We start from the raw sequence: 25,256 nt of genomic DNA, 5'->3' as shown, positions 1-25,256 counted from the left end.
GGAGCGATTTTCTAAGTCCTCCGCATGTGCTTGTATGTCCAGTTGTTGTTCCGATAAGTGGATGACTTCTTGTTGGGAGGTTTCACGTCCCTCAAAGGCATCCACCCGTTCGCCTATGTCCGTCACTTCTTTCCAGACGTCATGAAGTTCAGTCGAGAGGTTTTTTTTAACCGCTAGGAGGTCATCTCTCAGGCACAAGAAGAGGGCCCCCAGGTACAGGCGAGTGACTGGGGCCTCCAGTTTTCCCTCGCTGGTGAGGTCGCCCCACTCATTCCCCTGGGGGTCTCCATCCTGGGAGCCTGTTGGCTTCATGAGCATGTCGTTGATGGAGCTCCCTTTCTGCTCTGCCCTACTGGGCCCCCTGTAGGGGGGTGAGAGTATTATTGTGGTGTCCCAGAAGCTGCACTCACTCCTCTCTGTCCCGCAACACTCGAACTGACCACTTGCTGTGGCTGTCCTACGTCCACTCCTCCTCAACGCATGCTCCAGTTATCTGGCGCAGGTCGGAGCAGCCTCTTCTGATTACTGACCTGGTAACCCCCCCTTGCTGTTGGTGGGCCAAGGACATCTCCCCATCATCTGCCCAGGGCCAGCCTAATACCCTTATAGTTGTCTCTCTCTTCGCCACTCCTTTGCCCTGCGGGCTTTGTCGACAGACTGAGAGTGGGGTCTAGCAGTGGTCGCTCTCTGGGGCTAGATCTTGTACTCCCACTGCCTCCCTCAGGTCTGCAGCCAACATCTGCTCAAGTCGTTGTTCCCGGGGCTGGTCTGCGCTCCCCCAGCTCTAGGGCACGCTGCTGTTTCAGGACGGCCCTGGAGAGACTTCGCTTCCGGGCCCCCTGATGCCGTTTCTGTGGATCTCCACACTGTCTCTTAGGGCTGGGACAGAGTACCCTCCCCAACCTTCTTCTCCAGGCTGCTGATAGGCCCTCAGCCGATCCCGGGGCCCTTCAACGCACCAAGGCAGTGGTTCCCAAACTTTTTTGACCCGTGGCTCCCTTGACCTAATTGGCAGTTGGCCGTGGCTCCCCACCATTTTTTTACCGACGCACCGGGGTGCCGCGGCGCACACTTTGGGAACCACCGCAGTAGACCTTTGTACTCTCTACCATTCCTATGTGACTCTTAGAATTTATCCATTTGTATCTCTTCCTTGAGTGACTTTACAACCTGTACATTTGCAATTTTTTCTATTTGTCTCTTCCCTGTGTGACTTTACTACTTGTACATTTGCAATTTATTTCTGTTTATATCTCTTCCTCGTGTGACTTTATAACTTGTACATTTGCAATTTTTTCTGCTTGTATCTTTTAAGTAACGCATGTAATCCTAAGTCCTTATGTATCGCAACTGGTTCTTATGTAAACCGCTCTGACACCTTTGGGTAATGTTCGCGCTAACAAAAATCACATTAAATAAAAATCTAAATAAAACTAGAGGGTGTACGTTCTGATATGTCTCTTATTGTAGTGATTTTTCTGCTTGGTTTAAATTGCAATTACGTTTCACTGTCTCTCATGAAGCACACTTAAATCCTACTCATTGAAAATTAAGACTGCATTTGGCAGCCTGCTGGCGGAGTTTGATTGCATGTGGTGTCACAAAAGCAGGTTGATTTAGAGTTGTTTGTCGCAAACTTTGTGCATGAAAATGCATCCAGAAAAAATCAGTGCGCAGAACGCAAATGCCGCTGATACAACATTTCCATTGGCTAACTTGTAGAAATGTGTGGTGGCTCCTTTGGAGGAGAATTTAAATGGTTTTAACTTGAGTGCACCTTATTAAGAAGCAAGTTACTAGTCTATTAACCTAACTCCCACTGTTAGCTCGAAAATGCTATGCTTGTCTAATGGTGGAAACTCGGGGACAGAGGAATTGCGCTGTACTTTTGTATAAATGTATATATTTTTTCTAAGCCTTCACCTCAGAGTCGCTCCTTGACGGTAGTTTTCAAAGTGTGACAATAAGCATACATTCCAATGAGTCCAGTGCTGGGGATCCACAATCATACGCATGCACTTTTTCAAAATCCCTATTTGCCCCCCACTTCACTACTTCCTGTTTCCAAAGTGCTTCCAGTTCAGCCTCTAGTGCTTTTCCTTTCAGTTGGGATCTGTATAGGAGCCTGAGGTTGCCTGTTGTTTTGATGATTTGCCACACATCATGCCTTCATTCTTTCGAGAGTTGTCTTGGAGAGGTAAAGTCTTATCCGCGTAGGGAACTTATGGCCGTAAGTCATAGCGCAATAGGGCTGCTTTCTTTAGGTGCTGCTGTGTGAGTAAGAGCTTTCATGTTCCCAGCATCTTTGATCACTTAGACCCTAAGTGTTTGTTTGTTTTAATCGCGCTTAATTTCTCTGGTGTTCTGGCCAGATGCTATCTTTCCCACGTAGTGCGGCGGCGCCCCTGGTTACTGATAACGGCGCACCAGGGCGCCGCGGCGCACAGTTTGGGAACCATAGCACCAAGGTCTCAGAGTCCCCACCAGGACCCACAGTCGCCTGACTTTGCCTCTAACCCCGGCAGGGGCGATCCTTTTCCTATAACCAGGGCACTCCCCCGCAGTCCGTGTCTCTGCTGCGTGCGTCCACCATCCAGAAGATCGTCGGCAGGCCCCTTCCGCAAAGCACAGTAACCCCTCACACTTACCACACTTTCTAAGCTGGGGGGGTCACTCCACTGTAGCGGGGCTCCCTCTGTGTACGTTCCACTCCGCGCAAGACTCTCAGCTGCTTGAGACAAGCCCGGGGAAGCTCTGGATGTTCGTCCCGGGCCGACCTTGCCTTTCTTGATGCGGAGTGAACCGCCGGGGTCACCCTCTCTCTGATGGGGACCCAGGTTCTCCCCCCCCCCCCCCCCCCCCCCCCGATCCGCCAGTAACGAGCTCCACCAATGTAAGCCTCTACTGGGGGCAGTGGGGTGGCCTCAGCACGCCAGGGCCGGAGAGACCGAGACACGCGTCTAACTCCAACGCCATCTTGGCCACACCCCATGACTGTACTTTAGAGAGCTGTACTTCTTGCTCTTTATTTAAATTAAAACAGTAAAGGCCAGGTAAAAGCAGTGTTTGGCTCACCACGCTGCTTCACAGACTATAGCATAGGTGAAACGACCAACAATGTCTGACATGGGGCCCTACACAGAGGAGAACCCTGATGCCTGAGCAGCCACAGAAGACTCAAGTAGGCAATTTGCAGATGTTGATGTTGAAGATATGGCATCCAGGACTTTAAGCGACATCTCAAAAAAGCAAACATCCAGTGCCTCTTCATGGTAAATCCATTGGAGCTGAGAGACTCGGATTCCAAAAGCAAGTACAGAACTTTAATGTTAAAATTTTCAACGGTAGAGAAAACTTAAATAATATATATATTTTTTTATCCTTCAGGATTGACAACACAAGTCATGGTAATCGATAGACCTACAAAGTCAACTTAACTTTGAAAGACAATCAATATTTAAAGCTTATTATGGAGAGACACCTTTCTGCTGTGAAAATGTAACATTGAGAAAAGCCAAATTCATCAAAAAGCTTCGGTGAAATCATGACATAAGAGGCAGTGATGTAAGAAAAAGGCCTTTTTTAGAACATAAGTGTGTACATGATAGCCACAAAAACAGGTCACAGAAAACCTAGGGAAGGATCCTATTGAGGGATACCAAAAGATAGGGGTAGAAACAGATCACGTACATCTACACTATAAAATGGATGATAATCTCTGGTGGAAAGTATCCAGATCTGCTTCACGGCTAGAGATTGACACTATGACTTGAATATGAACCACACTGTGATGAAGGGAACTGCAGTCATCCATGGGGCAGAGCTGTAAGGGATCATGAATAGTCCTAATTCATTGAAAGCTTTTCACACACTGTAGTGGAGTAGCCACTTACAATCAGTGTCTCCTAGTGTTCTTCAGCGTGGGAAGGATGTTTTAAAAAGATCACTACTCCACTTGTGAAGTGGTGATGCAGAGTGGTAAAGAAATAGAAAGTCTCACCAAAAGATCCTTGATGTATCCAGAATCCTTGAACGTGGTTTTATTGAGAGGCTTCAGTGGGCAAATAAAACTTAAAGAGCTACAACGTGGCACATAAAAAAGTCACTTCACCTAAAATGTGTATCTACAGTGGGTGGAGAGGGAGAATCTCATGCAAGCCCTCCCAGAAGAGTGAATAGTGATGTAATCACAGAGGTGAAAACCATTGCTAATACGTCTTAAGTCTTCATTAGAATCAACAAACGCAACAAGCTGACAACTATGCGCTGGTACAGTGTTATGCAGCCATGTGTGGATGCGAATATGAGGATTTATGCCAGAGTTCAAATCCACAGTCATCGACAAGGCATTCACTGGAGAAAAGCTTATTGCAACATTGGTTGATTACCCTTGAAAAGATGTAGGAGGTTTACAAAACTGCAAAAGCTAGGGAAACCATGCAGACCAGAGGTACCTTTCTCAGAAGCTCACCAAGCCAACAAAGAACACAAGGTGAGCCTTCTTATTTGCAAACCACATTTTCATTTGCCACAAGAATGTATGGTGCCACGGTTGAGATATCAGTGGCAGCAACCCAGTCATCCAAGACAATACATCTAAGTGAGAACAGCCCAAGTCTTTCTTCATTTTAACAGTAGGGGGCCAGACTTGGGATTTCCTGTGACATGGACAAGCAGTTGCTTCAGAAAATGGGTACTCACTGTCCTAAATTATGGATATTGTATAGAGGTGATAACGAAACCAAATACCATCACAACGTCAAATGTACAAAAGAGACCACATTCATCTATTTCTACAAGAGGTTCAAGAATTACTTCTAAGGGGACAAGCACAAAGGTGGCCTACAAGGAATGGAAGGAGGAATATACTTCCTTATATCAAAACAGGTCAGGCACGTATACCAATTCTGGACTTAACTGTTCCTGATCAAGTTTGGCAAAACTCAGCTGTTCCAAGTTACAACGCTACAAGTTCTAACCCCTTTATTGGAAAAAGGAAACTTACTGGTAACAATAGATCAAAAAGATGTCTGTTTTCACATTACAATGAATGTGGAACAATAAAAATAACACTGTTTGCAATGGCAGTATTTATTGTCCTTCCAAGATGTTGTCTTTTGGCTTAAAATATGCATGAAGGACATCTATAAAATATTTGGCAGTGGTGTCTGTGCACCTAACATGATACTTAGTTCATGTTTATCCATATCAGGATTCTTGACTGTTAAAGGGAACCTTGTCCTAACAGTGCCAGAATAGCATATACCAGTTAATCTGTCAATTGGATTTCACAGTCAACATGAAAAAGTCCTTCCTATGCTGTCACAACAAAAAATATTTCGTTGTGGAGCAGGACCTACACAGCATTGGCTGTTCCAACACAAAAGAAAATACTGTCAGTTTGAGAATAATTCACCTTTGCCAGAAAGCTCCGTCTCCGACACTTAGGAAAAGGTTTCAAAGGATGGCAACTTGAATTCACCTTGCACATGTACATGTGCATATGAGACCAATACTAGAGGGATAACAAGCCAAAAGCTCAGATGCTGGGTAACAGCGAGGATGTAGTGGTTGTATCAAGGGACGGAAAGTTAATGTGGTGGATACACAACAACATAATAAAAGGCAGAGTGTTCACACAACCAATAACCACAGTGATATTAACAATGGAAGCATCACACAAATAAATGATGCGCAAGTCATACGTCACGGGGGACCAAACTTGGTGATCAAATATAGAAATGTCTTTGCACTAAAAATCATACCTAAAAGCATTTGAAAGGCCAATCCAGAGAAGAGCAGTACAATTGTGGACACACAATACCACAGCTATGTTTTACATAAAAAAGAAAGTACGTGGCTATACACAAAGTTGGCGCAGGCCATTTGGCAATGGTCAGTTCGAAATCATATTTCACTGTTAGTACTTCACTGCATACTATGAGATCAAAATATAGAGCCAGCTAATTTAAGTTTATAAATTGCAATTTCCCAGGAATGTGTACTAGACCATGGAGTTGTCAACAACTTTTTCACAACATGGGGAACACCAAACCTTCATTTGTTTGCTTTACAAGGAAATGAAGAATGGCAAAGTTTTGCATGGAGGTACCTACACCACAATATTAAGAATATGCTGCCACTAAATTGGTACACAACATTTGCTTATGCTTTCCCACCACTACAGTTGATTACTTTGTTTCAACCGGTGCAAAGTGTTACAGATTACTGTAATTATACTAGCACAGGAGTGCTTTCAACAGCCATGGCACCTCAACTCATCACGGTCACAGCAAAATATTCAGAGCCTGGAAATGTTTCGAAAATGTCTGCCAGTAGTAAAGGGAAGAATTTATCTCACACAACCCAATAAATACTTGTCAAAATGGCACGTGATATCTTAGAATTCATGTATTGCAAAGGTGGATGGAGATGATAACAAGCAAGAAAGATGGCAACACAGAAGTGTTACGTGACTAAATAGATGTGCTTTGAATATTATTTTAAAGATGAAATGACATAGGACACAGATATATTTCTATGCATAATGTATTTTTTAGAAAACAAACTTAGTTATGCTTATCTTTAGGTGTAGCCTACACAAGAGGCTCCAGTAGAGAGCAGCGGTTTGTGATTCCAGTCATAAAAAGATTTTGAGGGCTCAAAAAAGAGGAATCCACAACATACAGTTCCTACACCAACACAGAACTTAACTATTGTCTTTGGAAGTCCCATGACCCCTGTCTCTGCGCTGTTCTTCCAGCTGTTGCCGCTGAGCTACTCGTGACTGCTGCCTTGTGCACAGCCCTCGATGATGCCAGTTCGGTCCCCTGTTCCATGGACAGCCATGCGTACTCCAAGTTAAGGGTAATTTCTGTTTAGACCTTTTGTGCTAGTGTATGTAACTTAATTTATTTCTCCTGTACTACCATACTGCTTGTGTTTTTTCCTACAGCCTCCTCCCCTTAACCATTGTCCGCTCATGCCTTTTTTTTCCCACCGCTTTCCTGATTGCCACCCTCCTGCCTCCCTGCCAGCCCCTCCCACCTTCCAGGACTACTTATAAAGGTCGCTGTGCGGCCGTGCCAAAGGCAAGCCCATCTGCGCCTGGACTGCGCCCAGCACCAGGAACTCTGGCCCTCCGCACTCCCCACAGGTACTCCACCACTGATCCCCACTCCCTGGACCCTGGCGGCAACCACCATCACAGCAACCAGCGCCATGCCAGCCCTGGCTGCCGAGACCTCCCCGAAATGACTCCGTTGCCTCCTAATCAACGCCAGGTCGCTCTGCAAACGCGACGCCGAAGTCTGAGACACCATTTCTACCCTCGCCCCAGATGTGACCTTCATCACAGAGACCTGGCTCACCCCCGCATCCACCCCGGACATCGCCACCGCAACTTTCATCAGCTACAATCTGAAACACCATGACCATGCCAATAGACACGGGCGGCATCACCTTTGTACAAAAAGAATCAATTGTCTGCACCACGCCGATGATGAGACCACGACGATCATGGAACACATGATGTTCCCACTCCGTACCGATGACAAAACCACCATTGAAGGTACCTTTGCATGCAGACCCCCCAGGACCTCGAACCAGCCTCGGCGACGCCATCACTGAATTCATCACCCCGCTCGCCATTGAATTCGAACACTTTGTATCCCCAGGAAACCTTAACTTCCACCTGGACGACTCCACCGACACCAACTCCACCGACCTCCTAGAATGATTGGACAACATTGACCTCAAGCAGCTGGTCATCGACCCCACGCACAAACCAGAACACATGCTGAACCCCCTCTTTACGTCTAGCAGCAGAATCAAAAATAGCCACACCACAGTACTCACCTGGTCAGACCGCTCCATCATACACTTCACCCTCGCAAGACCTCTCGCATCACTTCCAATCGCCACAGTGCCCTCTGCCAAGACTGGACCGAGGTCATGTAGCACCAATGGATTGGCGCCCTCCGCATCACCCAGCCCATCATTACCACTGTCTTGGACTATTCGGTAGAGAACTTCAACTCCTTAATCATGAGCTCCGCTGACGGAGTCGCTCCCACCAAACTGGCAAGAACACATTGATATACCAAATGAGCCAGTTGTTACACCCCAAAACTTAGCACATCTAAACGCAGATGCAAACAACTGGAAAGACAGTGGCGAACCAGCAGAAAAAACACTTACTGAGCCACCTTCAAATTGGCCCTCAACAACTACCACCACCTGCTCAAAGTGGTGAAAAAGGAGGCCCTGACACACTGGATCGAAACTGCCCCTAACCAAAACAAGGAACTCTTCACCATAGTCTGAGAATTCACCTGCCCATCGGCCACCGAAAACTCGATCCCTTCCTCACAGTAACTCTGTGACGCCCTTGCCGACCATTTCCACAACAAGATAGCAACCATCTACAGAAAGTTCAATCCCCAACACACCGACCTTCTCAACGTCCCACCAGCTACTGCTGCCGACCACCTGATCATCACATGGGAACAGCTCAGCACACTGAACAAAAACACTCTGATGAACTCCTTCCACTCTGGAGCATCGTCTGACCTATGCCCCTACTGACTTTTCAACCTCGGAAGAGATGATATCAGCCACCAGCTCAACACCATCTTCAACACCTCCATCGCGACATCCACCTATCCTGATGCCTGGAAACATGCAGAGATGAGACTGCTCCTCAAGAAACCCTCTGCAGATCACCAGCGAGCTCCAGAACTACTGTCCCGTTTCACTGCTCTCGTTTCCAGCCAAAGTCTTGGAGAAGACCTGCAACCTCCAACTTCCCGAACACCTGGAGAGAAACAACCTGCTGGACCCTTCCCAATCAGGATTTAGAGCCAATCACAGCACTGATCACTGCAACAGATGACATCCGCACCCTATTCGATAGATCAGAAGCCACCGCACTGATCCGATTCGACCTCTCCTTAGCCTTCGGCACAGTCTCCTACCACACACTCATCATTTGCCTGCACCAAATCGGAATCACAGATGATGCCCTCAAATGGATGGCTTCCTTACTCACTGCATGCACTTAGAAAATCTGTCTCTCTCCCTTCACGTCTTAACCCAAGCGCACCATCTGTGGTGTCCCTTAAGGCTCATCCCTCAGTCCAACCCTCTTCAACCCACGACACCACTCACGGACATTGTCAGAACCCACAACATCAACATTGCCTCCTATGCCGGCGACACCCAGCTAGACTTCTAACTTCTAGCGGACCCCACCACGGCAAAGACCAACTTCCTCAGCTGCATGAAGAATATCTCAGCCGGGATGAAGAACTGCCTGAAGCTCAACACAGACAAAACTGAAGTACTGATCTTCGGCAGACACACCTCCCTCTGGAATGACTCGTGGTGGCCTTCATAACTTGGACCTACCCCCACTCCAAAAGACCACTCTCACACCCTCAATATCATCCTGGAAAGCAAACTCTGTATGAAACATCAGGTCAACGCTGTCTCCTCAGCCTGCTTCCATAGTCTCTGCATGCTCAGCAAAGTCTTTAAGTGCCTCCCCATCAGCTCCAGGAAAACTGTGACGAAGGCCTGCTGGACTACGACCACGCGCTCTATGCTGGCACCACCACTGAACTCATGAGGAGACTCCAGACGATCCAGAACACAGCAGCCAGACTGATCCTCAACCTCCCATAGAGGACTCGCATCACCCAGCACCTGAAGGACCTTCACTGGCTCCCCATCTAGAAAAGATGCCACTTCGAGCTCCTGACTCACGCCTACAATGCCCTCCGTGACCAAGGACCCGCCCACATGAACCACCACCCGAACTTCAACCTACCTCCCTGGAACCTCTGCTCTGCTCACTGCTCCTTCGCACTGGTACCACGCATCTGCGCTGATGCACTGGAGAACCCTCCTTCTCCCTCCTCGCCAAGTACTGGAACACCCTTTGCCTTCGCCTCCACCTCCACACCTCACCCTCACTGACCCACTTCAGGAAAGGACACAAGACCTGGCTCTTCAACTGATTCCGCAGCACAGCACCTAGATGCCCTCTCAGGTGAAAAGCAGTACTTCATAAGTACCGTATAATTGATTGATTAATAAATTGATTAATGAAACCTTTTTAACCAGTGCAGAAGGTCATATTAATGCAGTTAGTGGTTAACACAGCTTTTCTAATTCCCATTATCTCTTTTTTGTAGGTTTGCTGAATACCTGCACAAATAATACAAGAACTCTACCTCGGATATCATTTAGGGGTTGCACTTGCACCCTGTGACCCCTGGCACTGCCTGTGCGACCCTGGTCTCAGAGGTGGCAAAAGCAGTCCCATAAATAGAAGGCAGACAGTCTCCTGATGACCATGGTTTACTTTCTGCTGCTCAAACTAGTAACCAGTTCAGTAAAATAACTAAATGTTTCAGAGCAATGCACATTCTTCTGGATAAACTCAAAAGTGAAACAAAAACAAACATTGTTGAGCAACTTTTGTATCATTACGATGAATACATTAAAAATCTCTTTGAAAAAGCCTTCACCTTTGTGCTTAGCAAGAGTGACCGTGCCTTTTTCAGTTATCAGAAATGCATTTTTTTAAATAATTATAAGAAGTACTGTAAACGTCAATAACATAGCTCATAGTCAATATACTGTCCATATGAACCAATACAAGTGAATATTACAACTATTGCTTTATATTCCATTGTTTTTAAAGCTTTTTCCTGCAATGTATGAATGCATTTTCCATTTTGATGTGCATTAGGGGAATAATTATATCATGACCATTCGATGGTAGACCTAAATTTGGTCATAGCGTTATTTGTTTCATAGCACAATGGCCTCTGCTTCAAACTAAAACAAATGTCATGTTTCCCTTATGTATCATGTCAACATTCTAATTAAAACAACAGGTGGTATCTAAAATGAACAATTATTTGAATTAGTAACTTCTGTTAATCTATAAATGTTTTTGCATTTAATATAGGGTCCTTAACTTTGGGGTCAAAGGTCGTATGATTACTTGTGGATGTGTGAGGTCACTTCCACTACCCCTGCCATTTTTTGTGAATCCATGTCCATGAGCTACCTGCACATTCATAAAGATAAGGTGGTTCAGACAAAAAAAATAATTCCCAATGTAGAATCTCGTTTTCATATTAATAAAAAAAAGCATAATAACCAACATTCAAGTACACATGCTGTAAATATATTTGATGACAGAGAGACACAGCTACTGACAAACTTCTTTTGTGGTTTACTTACCAGAAGTACTCGGAATGTCAGTTGCTATAAGAACTAGGTGGATTGTGCTGTGCTACACCTTAGCTGGTAAGATACTAGAAATAAAGCCAAGGAGACCCTGCACACGAAAGGAGCTTACATTGATTGGTAATGAGACCACAACTGACATTTTGTCAGCAGCAATATGGTAATATAAATACTTGTTCAAAAACTCTGTGTGGATGCATAATCTCAAAGTAAAGCTCAGGTAGGCCAGACTGTTAAAACATGTATTTGCCACTGCTCTCATTTCACAGCCTCCACTACAAGAGAGGAATACTGCTACAAAGCGAATACACAACATACAAATTAAGAATGGGTTCACTCTTATATATTTGTTGTATATCGCAACACAGCTTAGAATTAGTACACACTCACAAGCACTATGTAAAGACAAGCATTTGCAATGCAATAGGTCTCGCATTATTAAAGTTTGAGCTATTGGCATTGCTAAATAATGCAACACCAATAGCTCAAACTTTAATAATGCGAGATCTATTGCATTGCAAATGCTTTTTTCCCCTTAATATGGTGTCCAGTGGAACAGATTACTCATTATAAGTAATGTTCCCAAAACGTGTTTACAGGTTTGCATTCTGACACTAGAAAGACTGCTAAATAATGGTTATTTATTAGGTGAATTGTCCTGACAAAAGCAAACATGTAATTCCCTCAAATCTAGAATCAGATAAAGAGTATGATCGATTCAAAACTTCAGAAACCGCTGTGCTTACAAAACGAAACATTTATAAACTGCTCTTTGTTTAGCTCCAAACTGATGTCTATATTACTCTGGTTCTAGCAAGCTTTTGCCCCCAAAGGTGAGTACTACTTCTTCATAGACCCCAGTGGTCAAACATCTTGGTTTAAAAATTGATGCTCACTTACTCAAATTAAATAAGTTCTGGCGGTGGCCAAGTCATGTTTGTATCAATTTCACTGCATTAGGCGTGTACTTTACTCGTTTACGCCTGATCAAAAAATCACCATTCTGAGAACTCTTGTTTTATTGCGCTTCCATTACTGCAATACTATTTAATTGTATTCACCAACATTACTCATAAATAACCTGCAAGTGGTTCAAAATTTTGCTGCAAGATTAGTTAGCATTACTCATTGCAACTTTCATATTTCTAGAGGGGAGCGAAAGCAATACGAGGGCTGGTGGGAGAGCGGCGAAGCAACATGGGGGCAGTGGCAGAGCGGAAGCCACATGGGGGATGGTGCGGGCGAATCTGAAGCAACACAGGACGGGGTGGGGGAAAGGTTGACGCAAAACAGGAGAGGGTGCAAAAACAACTGCGGACTAGAGGCAACACAGAGGCAATGGTGGCAGGAGCAAAAGCAACACAAGGGTTAAACCACAAAAGGGTGCGGGTGCGGAGCAGGCAGGCAACACAAAAAACAATTTCAAATTGCATTTTTTTTAAGTATTCTGTTTATGAAAGCCTCCTGTGGGAATGTGAACAGCACTGCCGAATAAGTTTCATTGCAGCCCCATAGTCCAAGCCCTGCATAAGGAATTGAGCGAAGAAGGCTATACTACTTGGGGTATCACTTACCACACCCTGTGAATGCCACGGTGGGTATCTTAAAGTGGTAGGGTAAAGGGTCAACGTTTCCTTGCATGGTCCTGTGACATTCAGGTGCATGCAGCATCCCTACGGCAGCCAGGCAGCCTGCCGCTTTGCTCTGATACCTGGTTAATGAGCAGTCGCTAAGTGCAGGAAGTAGGTGTGCGGAGACGACTCGGCCAGCACAAGCTGGAGACTTCAACTGGCTCTGGCGCTCTTCGCTGTCCATCAATGCCCGCCATTTGGGAAACCACCAAGAATAAGGCAAATTGGAAATTAAATCCAATCACTACGGCTCGGTTTGCGGGAATATAAACGCGGTCCCGGGGCACTAAGTGCAGCCTCGGTTTGTGGGAATATAAACGCGGTCCCGGGGCACTAAGTGCAGCCTCGGTTTGCAGGAATATAAATGCGGTCCCGGGGCACTAAGTGCAGCCTTTGTTGGGCACACCACACAGGGTTTTGAAGAACCTGAGGCACGCACTGTGGGATGGGAATACTGTTTTGCGAACAGCGCTGCATCACGGATTACCTCCACTTGGCCTGATCTTGGCGCTCGTGGAACCAGGGCGGGCCTCTTGGATCGGTTCAAGCCCAGCTAACCTCTGAATTGAACAGCTCCCCTCCTTTGGGCGTATAGCGGGGTAAAAGGAAAAACGAGTGGTCCGTGCGCGCGCGCCACAGCGAGCCATGTGCTTTCAATTATTGCGCCCGTGTCTGGGCACGATAATTGAAACCACATGACGGCCGGTGCGCGTAACAGACACCAGTAGGCCATGGGAGGAGCAATGTGCCTGCCTTTGGCCTATTGCGAGCTGTCTTGGTAAAAAACCCGCATGCAAAGGCCAATAGCATGGGCCAAAAGGAATCGCTCAAGCGTGTGCAATTCTTGGGTCCGGTTTGAAACCCCCTCCAAGAGGTCTCTTGCTTCACGAGCAGTGCTGCACACTGCAATGCAGGAGAGAGATCTAAAATAAAGAGCTGGAAGATGGTGACTGTTTAATGGAGCGTTGACAGCTTTTGCTAAAAATTAAGGAGCGTCATACTGACTATGTATGATTGACCCCCAAAATAGAATTTTGTGTTCTTATAGGTGGCAGAATAAGATGAGAATCAAACTGTGATGCTGTGTTCAGTTACAGGATAACAAAACATCGGTATGTGTGGTTTGCATGAGGAATGTAAGTGGAGAACTGCTTGGTAACTGGAGTGGGTGAATAAAGGGACTGCCATGCTTTGTGAACCCTGGAATTAGGTGAAGAAAGTTTTTGATTAGCTGGACTCGGGATGTGGGTGTCAAGCATGAGACTGCCATGCTTTATAGATATGGGGTGCAGAAAAGAAGAGCTTCTGGGAAGCAGGAGCTGTGCTGCCACACTCAATTTGTGTTTCTTCCCTTCCCTCCTCTCAGAGGAGTGTTCCTTTGTTTAGCTTCCATCAGCTGCAGGTGTGCCTGTGCTACCCAATTTGAGTCTGAATTCACTTACACCTTTGTCGGTGAGACTTGTTTGCGGGACGTTGATTTGGACCCCTACCTCAGTTTACCTGTATTTATAATCCCGTGTTTACTATACTAACAACATTTCACAGGTGCCTACACATCCTTTGTTATGTGTCTGAGGTTGGTCCACATAGAACCGGCGCCATCTTTTGTAATCAACACTTTTTCTTAAGTTGCTTCCCCTTTACACAGTAGCCTTTTACACTAATTTGCATGCGTGACAATGTTGGATTAGTTTCTCTGGAACTACTTAGCATACAGATTCTGCTCCGCCGGACATTCACTATTCCTTGAACACTACGTACAAGGCCTCTAAACAGATTATGCAAATGTCGTTCTATTGTTCATCCACGGGTTGACATGGCTGTCTATAGACCAAAACAATGCTGGCCTGCAGAGGACTCGTAAGGATGCTGTTCTTTATAAGCAGGGCTTTAAGTGGATTGAAAAAACTGGGGGGGGGGGGGTCTCCCAAAAGGGCGTGGCCAATGTAATTAAGGGCATGGCTTAAGACACGTAAGCTAAAAATCAGTGCTTGGCATAGTGTGCCGCCCGAATGGTATTTTGCTGTTTCTATCATTGCATTCATGTATATAATACAACAAGTAACATCATACCTACAACAACTCAGGACTATTGGCTTTATCAGTGGTTGCTAGTTGCATAAGATTAATGAGCAGCAACTATGGTTTGTATAAAATATTGAAACAGATTCCACTTAAAGCCCTGGTGATACCACGACAATGTTGCTGCTCCTGAGTTAAAAAAAAATAAAAGGGAAATCCAGAGAGAAACAAAGGATTTTCCTTCCCCTACAATGCTCACCTGGTATGACGTCATCCCGTAACTTCTCCACTAGTAAGAAGTGAGCTGGGTTAGCATGCACATATTGATGTGCCTGCTGTCACTGCTGTCTGGAAAACAATGGACCGCCTGTGCCAGGGCACAAAACAGAGCCCGATAGAGACCAGTTTCGAGGCCTTCTTTAAAAAAATGCCGGTGCTCAGACCCGGTGAGACCCGGACCACTTAAAAGCCCTGTTTATAAGTAAATAAACATTACCGGATTTTGGCAGAGGAGCGCTTTGCTGATATTTGTGTGGTCTCTTGCTGGTATTGGCGAGGTCTCTACACACTGAAGCTGCGGCCCAGCAGCTTGCTGATTTCCTCGCAAGGGTGTCCAGGTCGTGACAGGGACTTACATACTTTCCCATCAAGTAACCAGGGTTGGATTATCAAGTGTGGGGATTCTTGGCTAGATACATACACACACCCACAATTGACACTTCAGTTAAGCACTGCATAGTAGGAGTATGACCAATTTTCTATATTCTATTTTATGCCTACATATATGCATTGTTTTACCACCATGGTGGAGCTTTTTTCTGTTTACGGTTCTGGCATTTTTATTAACTTTCATTTGCCTCTGTCTATCGATCATTGTAGCACACAGTTTTATGGACGCTTCTTTTATGTTTGAGGTTCTAGTGAGAAGGTTTAGCAAGCTGGTAGGGCCCGCTGTAAATCTATTTCTCTACAAGCTATCATTCATTTGGCCTCTTTATTGTATTATTGCCCTTGATGGTCTCTACATCCCTCTCTCTTGCATAAAAATGAACTATGTGAGGGAAAGGGGTTGGCGAGAGCCTCAAACTTGGGGTGGTGGGAATGTGATGGGTGAGGATGTGGACATAGATGTAAGGGAATAGATTGATGGGTTTCATTATTTTTGGATGAGATTTCCTCATTGGTACTGCATTTCTAGCGAAGTGTTGGACCACCGAAGAAGTTAGAAGTTTGCTGAAAAAGTTTGCTTCAAGAATTTGGCAAGTTACTTCCCAGATTCCAATGTAACCACTGATCATCAAGTGAAGCTTTCTCATTGGATTCTCTTTGTCTCCTAGGATACAGATTGGGTGATGGTGAAAGAGCCGATCATTAAGCTTGCTGCTATAGACAACGGATTAGCTTTCCCTTTGAAACACCCAGACTCTTGGAGAGCATGTAAGTTTCTTTTGCAATCCGGTTACTGGTGATGTGTGGATTTGTGACAAAATATACCTTTGCTATGTTTATTTCAGCTGAAGCATATCAATTTTTGGAAGCAGTAACCGGAGTGCCGATCTTGTTCCTTAAGTAGGAATAAAGCAGCTGATCTATATATATACATTATTGTATTATATTGGAGCACTGTCTGCAGCCATAAACATAGAAACTTCACCAACACAGAGTATACACACATACATACCAGGCAGTCCATCAATCGAAACAGAATAAATAGTTCCCATCATAGGTCAAAAATTGTGTTTAGTGAAAGGAGATAAGCTATGTTAGAAACACCAGAATCCACGAAATTAATTTGACCGGATTTGCTGTGAAGATTTTGTTTTGTAGAAAACACAAATCTCAAAGGTCCATACTGCTCAAACTCAGAATGTGCACTTTTCTTCGTAAAGAGATGAACTTGATTTGGCGTTCAAGAACTTGGCTGTTGGAGATAAGGAACAGTTCTGGCTCTGAAATTTCCAGGGGCAGGAGATAAATGTAATCTAAAAACATGTTAGTGCTTTGCGGAGTTTATTATTTTGGTTTTCATTTATTTAAAGATGTAGTTGCAAATAGCTGGCCATTTTTTGCCATGTGGACTTTTTTACATCATTATCTTTGCTAAACCGAAGTGTGTACCCAGAAAGAAACTTGTTTAGAGGGTTGTAAGGATTATGAGGGATTGCAGGGATTCTGTCTAAACTTTGTCTACATCAGTAAGGCCCAGATGTACGAAAGCTTTTTGCATTTCTTAACAGGCCGAATTGCAATTTCAGACCGTTAAGAAATGCAAAACAGCCTTTTCCTATGTACAAAGGCCATAAATTGGTAGCAGTTTGCGATTTCTACCCGATAGAAATTGCATATTGCGACCGCGATTCAGGAAACCTATTTTCGATTCCTAAAGCACATGTACAAAGCATTTCCTAAATGCGAATTGGGCATTTAGGAAATGCTATTACCATTGACTCTGTCGATAGTAACCATGTGCAAAATTAAAAAATGCATTTTTTAATGTGACATGGAGCGCACATATGCCCCTAGGGCATATGTGCACTTACACGTGCACTACCAATTTCGGGGTGCCTCCTTGAGCTTGGATTTCCTAAATTGCGATTTCCTAATAGGAAATTGCAATTTAGGAAATGCAAACCATTTCCTATTTGGCCCACAGGTGGGAATGCAATAGCATTTCTATTCACGATTTTCTGATAGTGTTTCCTACAGGGTAGGAATCACTATCAGAAAATCGCCTATTTTGTACATACCATTTTTCATTTCCTAAATAGCAATTCCTACTGAATCGCTATTTTAGAAATGCAACATATGAATTTGGTACATCTGGCCTTAATTGATTTGATTCAAGCTGTCTTATTTCATATTGAATGTTGTTTTGAAGCAGCGATATTTGTTGTCACTGATAAAACTTTATAAATAAATAAATAAAAATAGGTATGGATGCTTCCACCAGTTAACACAACTTAGTGAAGGACCTTGAGGTGAATGTTGAAGAGTAGTGCACTATATGGCGGGTTTACTCATAATTTTGTGCATTACTCATTCTACAATGTATAATAAAAACACGAAACTCTAAATCCAGCTTAACTATATGGCCCAGCCAATATGCTGTCAAGTCTGCCAATGTCTGTACCTCCTTAATGGCTACATACCATACATATTAGTTAAACATGAGTTGCCATTTCCTAGTGGGGCTCACTGCTTTGAAACATTTTCTCTAGTTAACCATGTTTCCGCACATTGTTTATAAACTCTGACTTTGGAAGTTCAGAATTAGAGATTCTCCAGTGACTTTTCTCTGGACTTGAGCAGGAATGCATCATGTTATTAACACTTAATTCTGCAGGAAGGCGTCCATAGTTTTGAGTGTGTTTAAAAAAACATAAGAGGAACATACTTCTGTATGTGGCAGATGTTAAAGAGAAAGGAAGCGAAAAAGAAATAAAGCGATTGTACTGGGGAAGTCCCACACACACTCAGAAGAGCTGGATTGTGTTGTGTGGTGGCTTTCACAATTAAAAATTCACAGGAAGCAGTTGGTTTGGCAACCCTGAATGCAAAACAGAAAATGCTATTAAATGTCACTGCAACTTCTGGAGTTCCCCGTAAGATTTATTCTTATTTTCGTTTTGATCAAATCTTCTTTGCTGGGCTAACCAAAAAACAGTTTCGAAATGCATGTGCTTTTGTACTTCTTCTTTTCTTAAAGGTTGTACTTTTCTGTTTGAGGCCTTAAGAGATAATGATAACATGTGGTTGATCTCTTATGAGTAACTAATATGTTGTATTTCTTTCTGCAAACTTCGTTTGCGACTTGACAAGGAGGCCATTAGGAGTGCGTAAGCCGGTGTCTGATACAAAATGTCTATCTGGACCATTATTAGGGTTTGCCTTGAAGCCATGTCTTTATGTTTTCCATTGTTCTCTATAGTTCCGTGCATTGTTCCCCACCTGGCATGAAAAATTGTGCAGAATGCAATGTTTATCAAATTAAATTTTTTCAAAACCGGAGTAATTCATGTTTGGAGACCATGTGGCTTGCACAGCGCAATTTTTTTCTACTCATTGTAGGTGCATATTTTTATGCGCTGTGAGAATTTTATCATCTACTATACAGTTTTTGGCAGAGGTAGCTCATACCCCCTTATATTTTCAATTTTGTAGCATTTTCCTCAAGTGCTGTGAGTTTGCTTTGAGTCCTTTCATCTATGTTTAGATTGTTTTGTGTGTGTGTGTGTGTGTGTGTGTGTTGGCTTTAAAAGTAGTCATTTGTCACATAGGCATATCTCACGCCGTAGTTACAAGGGTCTCTTCACCTTCTTCTGCTCAGCCGCTTTTCCAGTTTCCAATAAAGATGTATGGTACTGGCAAAACAAATTAGGATTTTTTCCCAGGTTTCCATCTGTACAAAAGAGCTGAACAATCCTATTTACTAGCGCCTCAGATCTGAAGTACTTATCTTGGCACTTGCCGGATTATCAATAAAGTTTTATTTCTTTTGCTAATTGGCGACACCTCTGAAAAGTACTTTATTATTTTGTCTTAGCAGTTGTTATACGTCTGTCTGTTTGAGCTTACTGGAAGAGCCATGTTTCTTGTGTTTAGTTAGCAAACTGTAATAATCACTTTAGAGAGTGAATAATCCACATTTACTTTCTCATTCACTACTTTATTATGATTTCTGCTAAAAATAAACCAATGCACTCTTTACTGAAAATGCCGTTTAATATTACAGATATGCATTGGGCATATTAATTCAATACTCAACCTGCTTGCTCCAGAATTATTGATTATGGTGAGACTGCTTCCTTCTGATCCCAGAATATGTGGGAATTGGTGGTTATGGCAGGGGTTACTAGATTACTGGTACAGGCAATTTTACCTGTATATCTGTGAGGAGCCTACTTCTACTCCGCAGTTAAGATGGCCTAGACATTGTCACTGGAGTTCCTTGCCCTTCTTACATGTGCAGCAACGTATGCATGAACTGTGTGTCACATGACATGAACATTTCAATGTTCAACATTTCAATGTTGTGTTCATGGCCGCTTAAGCTGGAAGTTCCTCTGCCAGTTTGTACTTTAAATTTGGAGGACAAACACATAGGGCCTGATTCATAAACTGCCCTTTGTAGTTTAACTTTTTTTTTACTAGTAAATGTACAACAAAATTTATATTTTACCTTTACTTATGTGTGCGTCGTTCTCTGCCCTAACTGTAGAGTTCCTGCACATGTAAATATACATTTTAGTAGTAAATGTGTGAAGGGCACAGGAGTGAGTAGGAAAAAGGGGCAGACTTACTACTTAAGGGGATGGGATTATGAAGGAGTAAGAGTGGTATAGGGAAGGACAGGGAAGGGGCTCAGGGAAGTTCATGGAGAGATTCAGGGGGTGGCACACATAAGAGAAAGCCAATTGCATTACTCTGGTGGTGGAAACATGTAACTTACACTTTTGTAGTAAGTTTTCACTTAGTTTGTGAATACCGAAAGTAGTAAACTTACTACAAAGTATAAATGTACTCAGAAGTGTAACTTAACTTTGTGAATCAGGCCCTGTCTCTTCTGCGCCACCCTCATACTCACACCAGCTTAACATGGTAAATGGGGAGAGGGGGAACCCATTTTTCTAACTGTTGTTTTCCCTCCTAAAGTGAAACCCACCCTTCTCCCTTTTTCTTCTGTTGCTTATCTTTTCTGTGCTCTGTCTGACTTGGAATACACATAATTACCATGACCAGTCCAATTTATTAGGACACAAAGTAAGTGTTTGAACTTTGGAATAGACTGGCATCTGGTTGGCCCTTTCTTTCAGTCTTGTCCACAGAGTGAAGATAATTACTGGCACTGTTGAGCCGGAACTTCATACATCACTTGGACCTCAGCTGACCGGCTATAATAGTGTAGACCACACATATTGCCTGAAGCTGAATGTCGTCTGGGTCATTGCTTTCCTTGCATACTGACCGGCTAGCGTGAATGTCCGTCTGAAGCTGGGCTGCTAGGATCTGTCGAGAGAAGAATTGCTTACTCACATGTAAGAAGAGCAGGACTGAGTCTCCCCTATCATGATATCTGGAAAATAGGCAACTATCGCAGCTGACAGGTGAATCCGCAAGGTAGTGCGCTTCATGAAACTGAGACTGTTCAGGAATTGCATGATCATAGTGGCCAAGCTGGCCAGTAGAAGAAATTAATACTAACAGCATATGGAGCTATAGTAAATGTTCTAAAGAATGATATGGCTGATTGTACACCACGCTTAACCAACGTAGAACCCTTAGGATATTTGGCCCGGTTCCATCCTTTCCAATAGGGACTTTGAATCTTCAGACGTCCCAACACCAGCATGTGGTTTGATTCTGTAGCATAGCTGTGGTTATTCTGGAAATTGGAATTCTCTTTACTGTTCTAAAAGCTTTCAGAGGTAGTGCTGTATATAATTGCTGTTGTACCCTGTCCCAAAGTTCAATCTCCCATTGAACTGTTGCAGCCTTGGGAATACTGTGGACACCCTAATACCCATGAGTGCCTCACCACTAGAAAATCTTGACCACGGCCACCCATTCATGAAATCTTACCCCCTTACATTTTGCCACATTAGGGTATCAAATAGTGTTGCTAGGCTACAAGCATTTAAACATTTTAAAAACGCCATTTGAAGGTTCAGTTAGGATCTGGAGTAGACCATGCACTGGGATAATTCCATGAACATTACTGGCTACCATGCCCCGGACTTACCCACACCATCCATCAACACATGTTTAGGTGGGGCGGTGTTCCAAATTTAGATGTTGTGTTGCATGATTTACATGGGAAGCTAACCCCACAATTCAAAGCCTCTTGAAGGGCTAGGACTCGTCAAGAACTTTGTTACATAGTGCACATTCTATCCCTATCTCAAACTTGCATACCTTAAAAAAATACCCCTTCCACTAGATGGAGACCGAATGGTCTTAAAGCTTCCGAGGCCAACCCCATGGTATAACATTGAGTCGCATTTGTACTGAACGTACTAGCACCATCCAGTTTTATGTGTACCTTTTATAACAGTTGATGTTACTTTTCTTTGAATACAAGTCTCATCTTTCTTTGTTACTTCACTGACTGAATACTTATGTTATTACTTCTTACTGACTGTGTCATACTAGATCTGATTATGTAAGCCCTACACTTCCTGAAAAAGTCTTGACTGCTTACCCTCAGTACGTAATGCCATAGTGCCAATTGCCCAAAGATAGATACATGGTTATTCAATTCAAAAATTCCGTAGTATTGGTGGCCCCGGAATGCCATTGGTAAGCCGCAGTTCTCGCGTTGAATACTTTCCATTAATTAACGACAAGCCTAGGATCCCCAAAGACGGGAGTCATAAAATCAAGGTAATATGAGTTTGGAAGATTCTCATTGGTTGCAGGGTTTAAAGTGGCCAAGACCTGTGTGAAATATACCAGATAATTTATAGCAGTCTTTGAGTTACACAAGCGATATTAAGCCAGCATTATACAAAGTTGTATTTTGCAAATGAAGCCTGGAGGAAAACGGAAATAATGTGCTCGCTGACTCACTCTTCCTGCCTCGTGTTTTCCTGGGGAACTGCTGCCAACTATCTGTTGCTCATTACTAAAAATGCAATTGTATCTTTGTTTCTTGCAAGACTTCTTTTGTAAATGGTTTGTGCTGTTGTGACTGTTTCACTGATGTGCTTTCTTTTCACTTGGTCTTCAGATCCTTTTTATTGGGCCTGGCTGCCACAGGCCAAAGTGCCCTTTTCCCAAGAAATCAAAGAACTGATTCTACCAAAGATTTCTGACCCAAACTTTGTCAAGGATCTAGAGGAGGACCTGTATGAACTTTTTAAGGTTTGTCTATTTATTGTTCTTCATTTGAATTTGAGTGTGTATTCCTTTTTTTGATCCCGAAAGCTTTAGTTGTGCTCATTTGACAGATTGTTTTTATATCTTGAGATGGTAGGAGGCTTGGTGTATGTACGTCTTAGGCTTACCTAAGTTTCTTTAAATGTCTAAATACAAGTTCTATTTTTGGCACATTTTTCTATCATAATTTTTAATGCGCAGATGTAAGGCCTGATTTAGAACTTGGCTACTGCCTGCCGGGCGGCGGTTCAAAGTACTCTGTCAAGCTGACAGCCATTTGCCCCCGTATTTAGATGTTGCAGCAATAGACAGGAGACCGCAGTGGCCTTCTCTGCTGGCTAACAGTACTCCATCGCCGTCATGGTGGCGGGACTGCGCCAAGCTGATTTAGATGTTCCCATTCTGTCCTGGCGGTGGAGTCCTGATGGAGAGAGGCCATGGTGACGTGGAGACAGGTAAGTACTACTTATTTTCATCTCATTACACATATATGTTGTGAAGCTGTCATAATGTACATGTAGGTGATGTGTAATGCCCATTATTGTTACATATAGCTTTGCAATTCAACAAGATACACACACTACTGAATGTACACCCACACTCAACACAAAAGCTTACCATAGATTCCAGTGACAATGGGGTGGCTGAGCATCGTGGTCAAGTAGTGACGGCACAGGAAGGACCTGGACAGTGGCGTTCAAAATGGATTTATTGGGGGGACCCCCTAAAATATTTTGTGTTTTCACTTCTTTTTCATCGATTCTGCCAACTCGTTCTTTGAGGTGTCCCCACCACAGTTGCCTCCACGAAAGGCACATCGTAATCTGGATGGCAGGAATCTTGGTGGAACTGCCTCCGACAGCAGCTTCTGCCTCTGACACCTTGGAAGCAGGAGAAAGATTCTGGTGGAGGCGGCAGGATTGCAGAGGGCTTCCCTCCAATGACCAGCCAACATCTAAATCGAGCGCGCAGACCACCAAGGCAGTGGGCAGGAAGGCTGCCGAAAAATGGATGGCGAGACCAGTCGTGCCAAGATCTAAATCAAGCCTATAGTCAACACTCCTAATTACACATTGCTATATTCAGCTTATTCTGCTCTAACTGGCCAAAGACTCAGCATCAAACTTCCTGTTCTTGCACTATCTTTTTCTCGAAAGATTATACAGTGCAGGCTTGCCATGCACACAAAACATCTGCGCTCTCTTCAGTGTATTAGTTCATAGCAGAAGTGTTTCTCTTCCAGATCCAATGTTAGAACTGTTCAGTCCTGGATTGTCATTTGTGAACGCCTATTACATGTTCCCCTCTGTTAATTTTTCCTTATATCAGATACCAGCGGCCACCCTTTTTGCAATATCTCTGATCTAATCTCACACCTTGGCTGCCCTCTTGTGCCAGCCCTTACTCATTTAACATAGCATCACATTCATTTCATCTTCAGTTCTCACCTCGGTATGCCTCTTTGCCTTCATTTGTGTATGCTCATATTTGCCGTATGTGGCCTATTCAGTGTCTCATCTACGTTTGCCTTGTATCTGGAGGGTCTAGCACCTCCTTTAATATAATTTTCCATTCTGCCAAGTCCTCTGTCAACTTTTCAGCCGTTTTTCATCTGTTCTCCTCAGCTTTTCCCTATTCCACTTCATCCCTTACCCACCCATAGGTAGGCAGCTTCACACATAGCCATTGAATTGCCATCGGTCAAGGTTAGTCCCATAGCATCAAACTTACATTGTATCTCTTCTTTTTTTCTTTTCAGCTAGCATTGCTAACAAGCACCTGTGTGTGTATTGTGTTGGCACTCCCCCAGTCATGCCATGTAGTCTTATTGCTCAATCTGTTTTCTGGCCAGATGTGCCTGAGACCCTTTTTCTTCTGCAGGGCTTTCTACACGTTAGTTCCCTATTTCTTTCCCTGCACTACACTCATTAGTACCTCCATTGTTTTCATGCTCTCCGGCACAATTTTCTAGAAGTCCTGAGCTGCCCTCGCCGAATGCTTGCACTTTAGGAACTCCAATCCTGAAAAGTTCCCCCTTTTCCTCCTATATGAGGAAAGTACCATTCAGGTACAAATCACTCACCTCATTGCCTTCACGCTTCTGCCATGGTGTCACTGACCTGTCTCCCTCTATTTTTTTTTTAAAGGGGTCTAATACTTCATGATGGCATCTCTGCCACATACGGGGTCTTTGGATTACTCACTTAATCACTCTTTTCCATAGTTAAGCTACCTGTCTTACTATTTACAGGCGATGTGTCAGTTAAGCACCATCCACAGTCAAAATGTATGTTTTTGCCTAAAATCAGTCTGTTATGTACAGTACAATCTGGGTGTTGGACTGCTACTGTGTTTGGACTGGCTAGTCAATCAGCTTGGCACATCTGTAACATTCTGTAATAGTGCCAGATTGTGGCCTGCTGAATTGATGGAACAGTGAATGCGTATCTAATTTCAAAACTAAGA

At 43.8% G+C, this 25,256-nt stretch overlaps 1 protein-coding gene across 1 annotated transcript in view; it reads left to right on the top strand.

Annotated features, from left to right (window-relative positions):
- PI4K2A (phosphatidylinositol 4-kinase type 2 alpha) overlaps nucleotides 1-25,256 on the top strand; it is a 240,615-nt gene that overhangs the window by 194,214 nt on the left and 21,145 nt on the right. The window contains exons 6-7 of the mRNA XM_086922620.1: nucleotides 16,253-16,352; nucleotides 22,642-22,775. Coding sequence (XP_086778746.1) covers nucleotides 16,253-16,352; nucleotides 22,642-22,775 — 234 coding nt within the window. The remainder of the gene's footprint in view (nucleotides 1-16,252; nucleotides 16,353-22,641; nucleotides 22,776-25,256) is intronic.

This window comes from Lissotriton vulgaris, chromosome 5, assembly GCF_964263255.1.
Source record: "Lissotriton vulgaris chromosome 5, aLisVul1.2, whole genome shotgun sequence".
Classification (NCBI taxonomy): domain Eukaryota; kingdom Metazoa; phylum Chordata; class Amphibia; order Caudata; family Salamandridae; genus Lissotriton; species Lissotriton vulgaris.
This window is presented reverse-complemented; position numbering and strand designations above follow the sequence as displayed.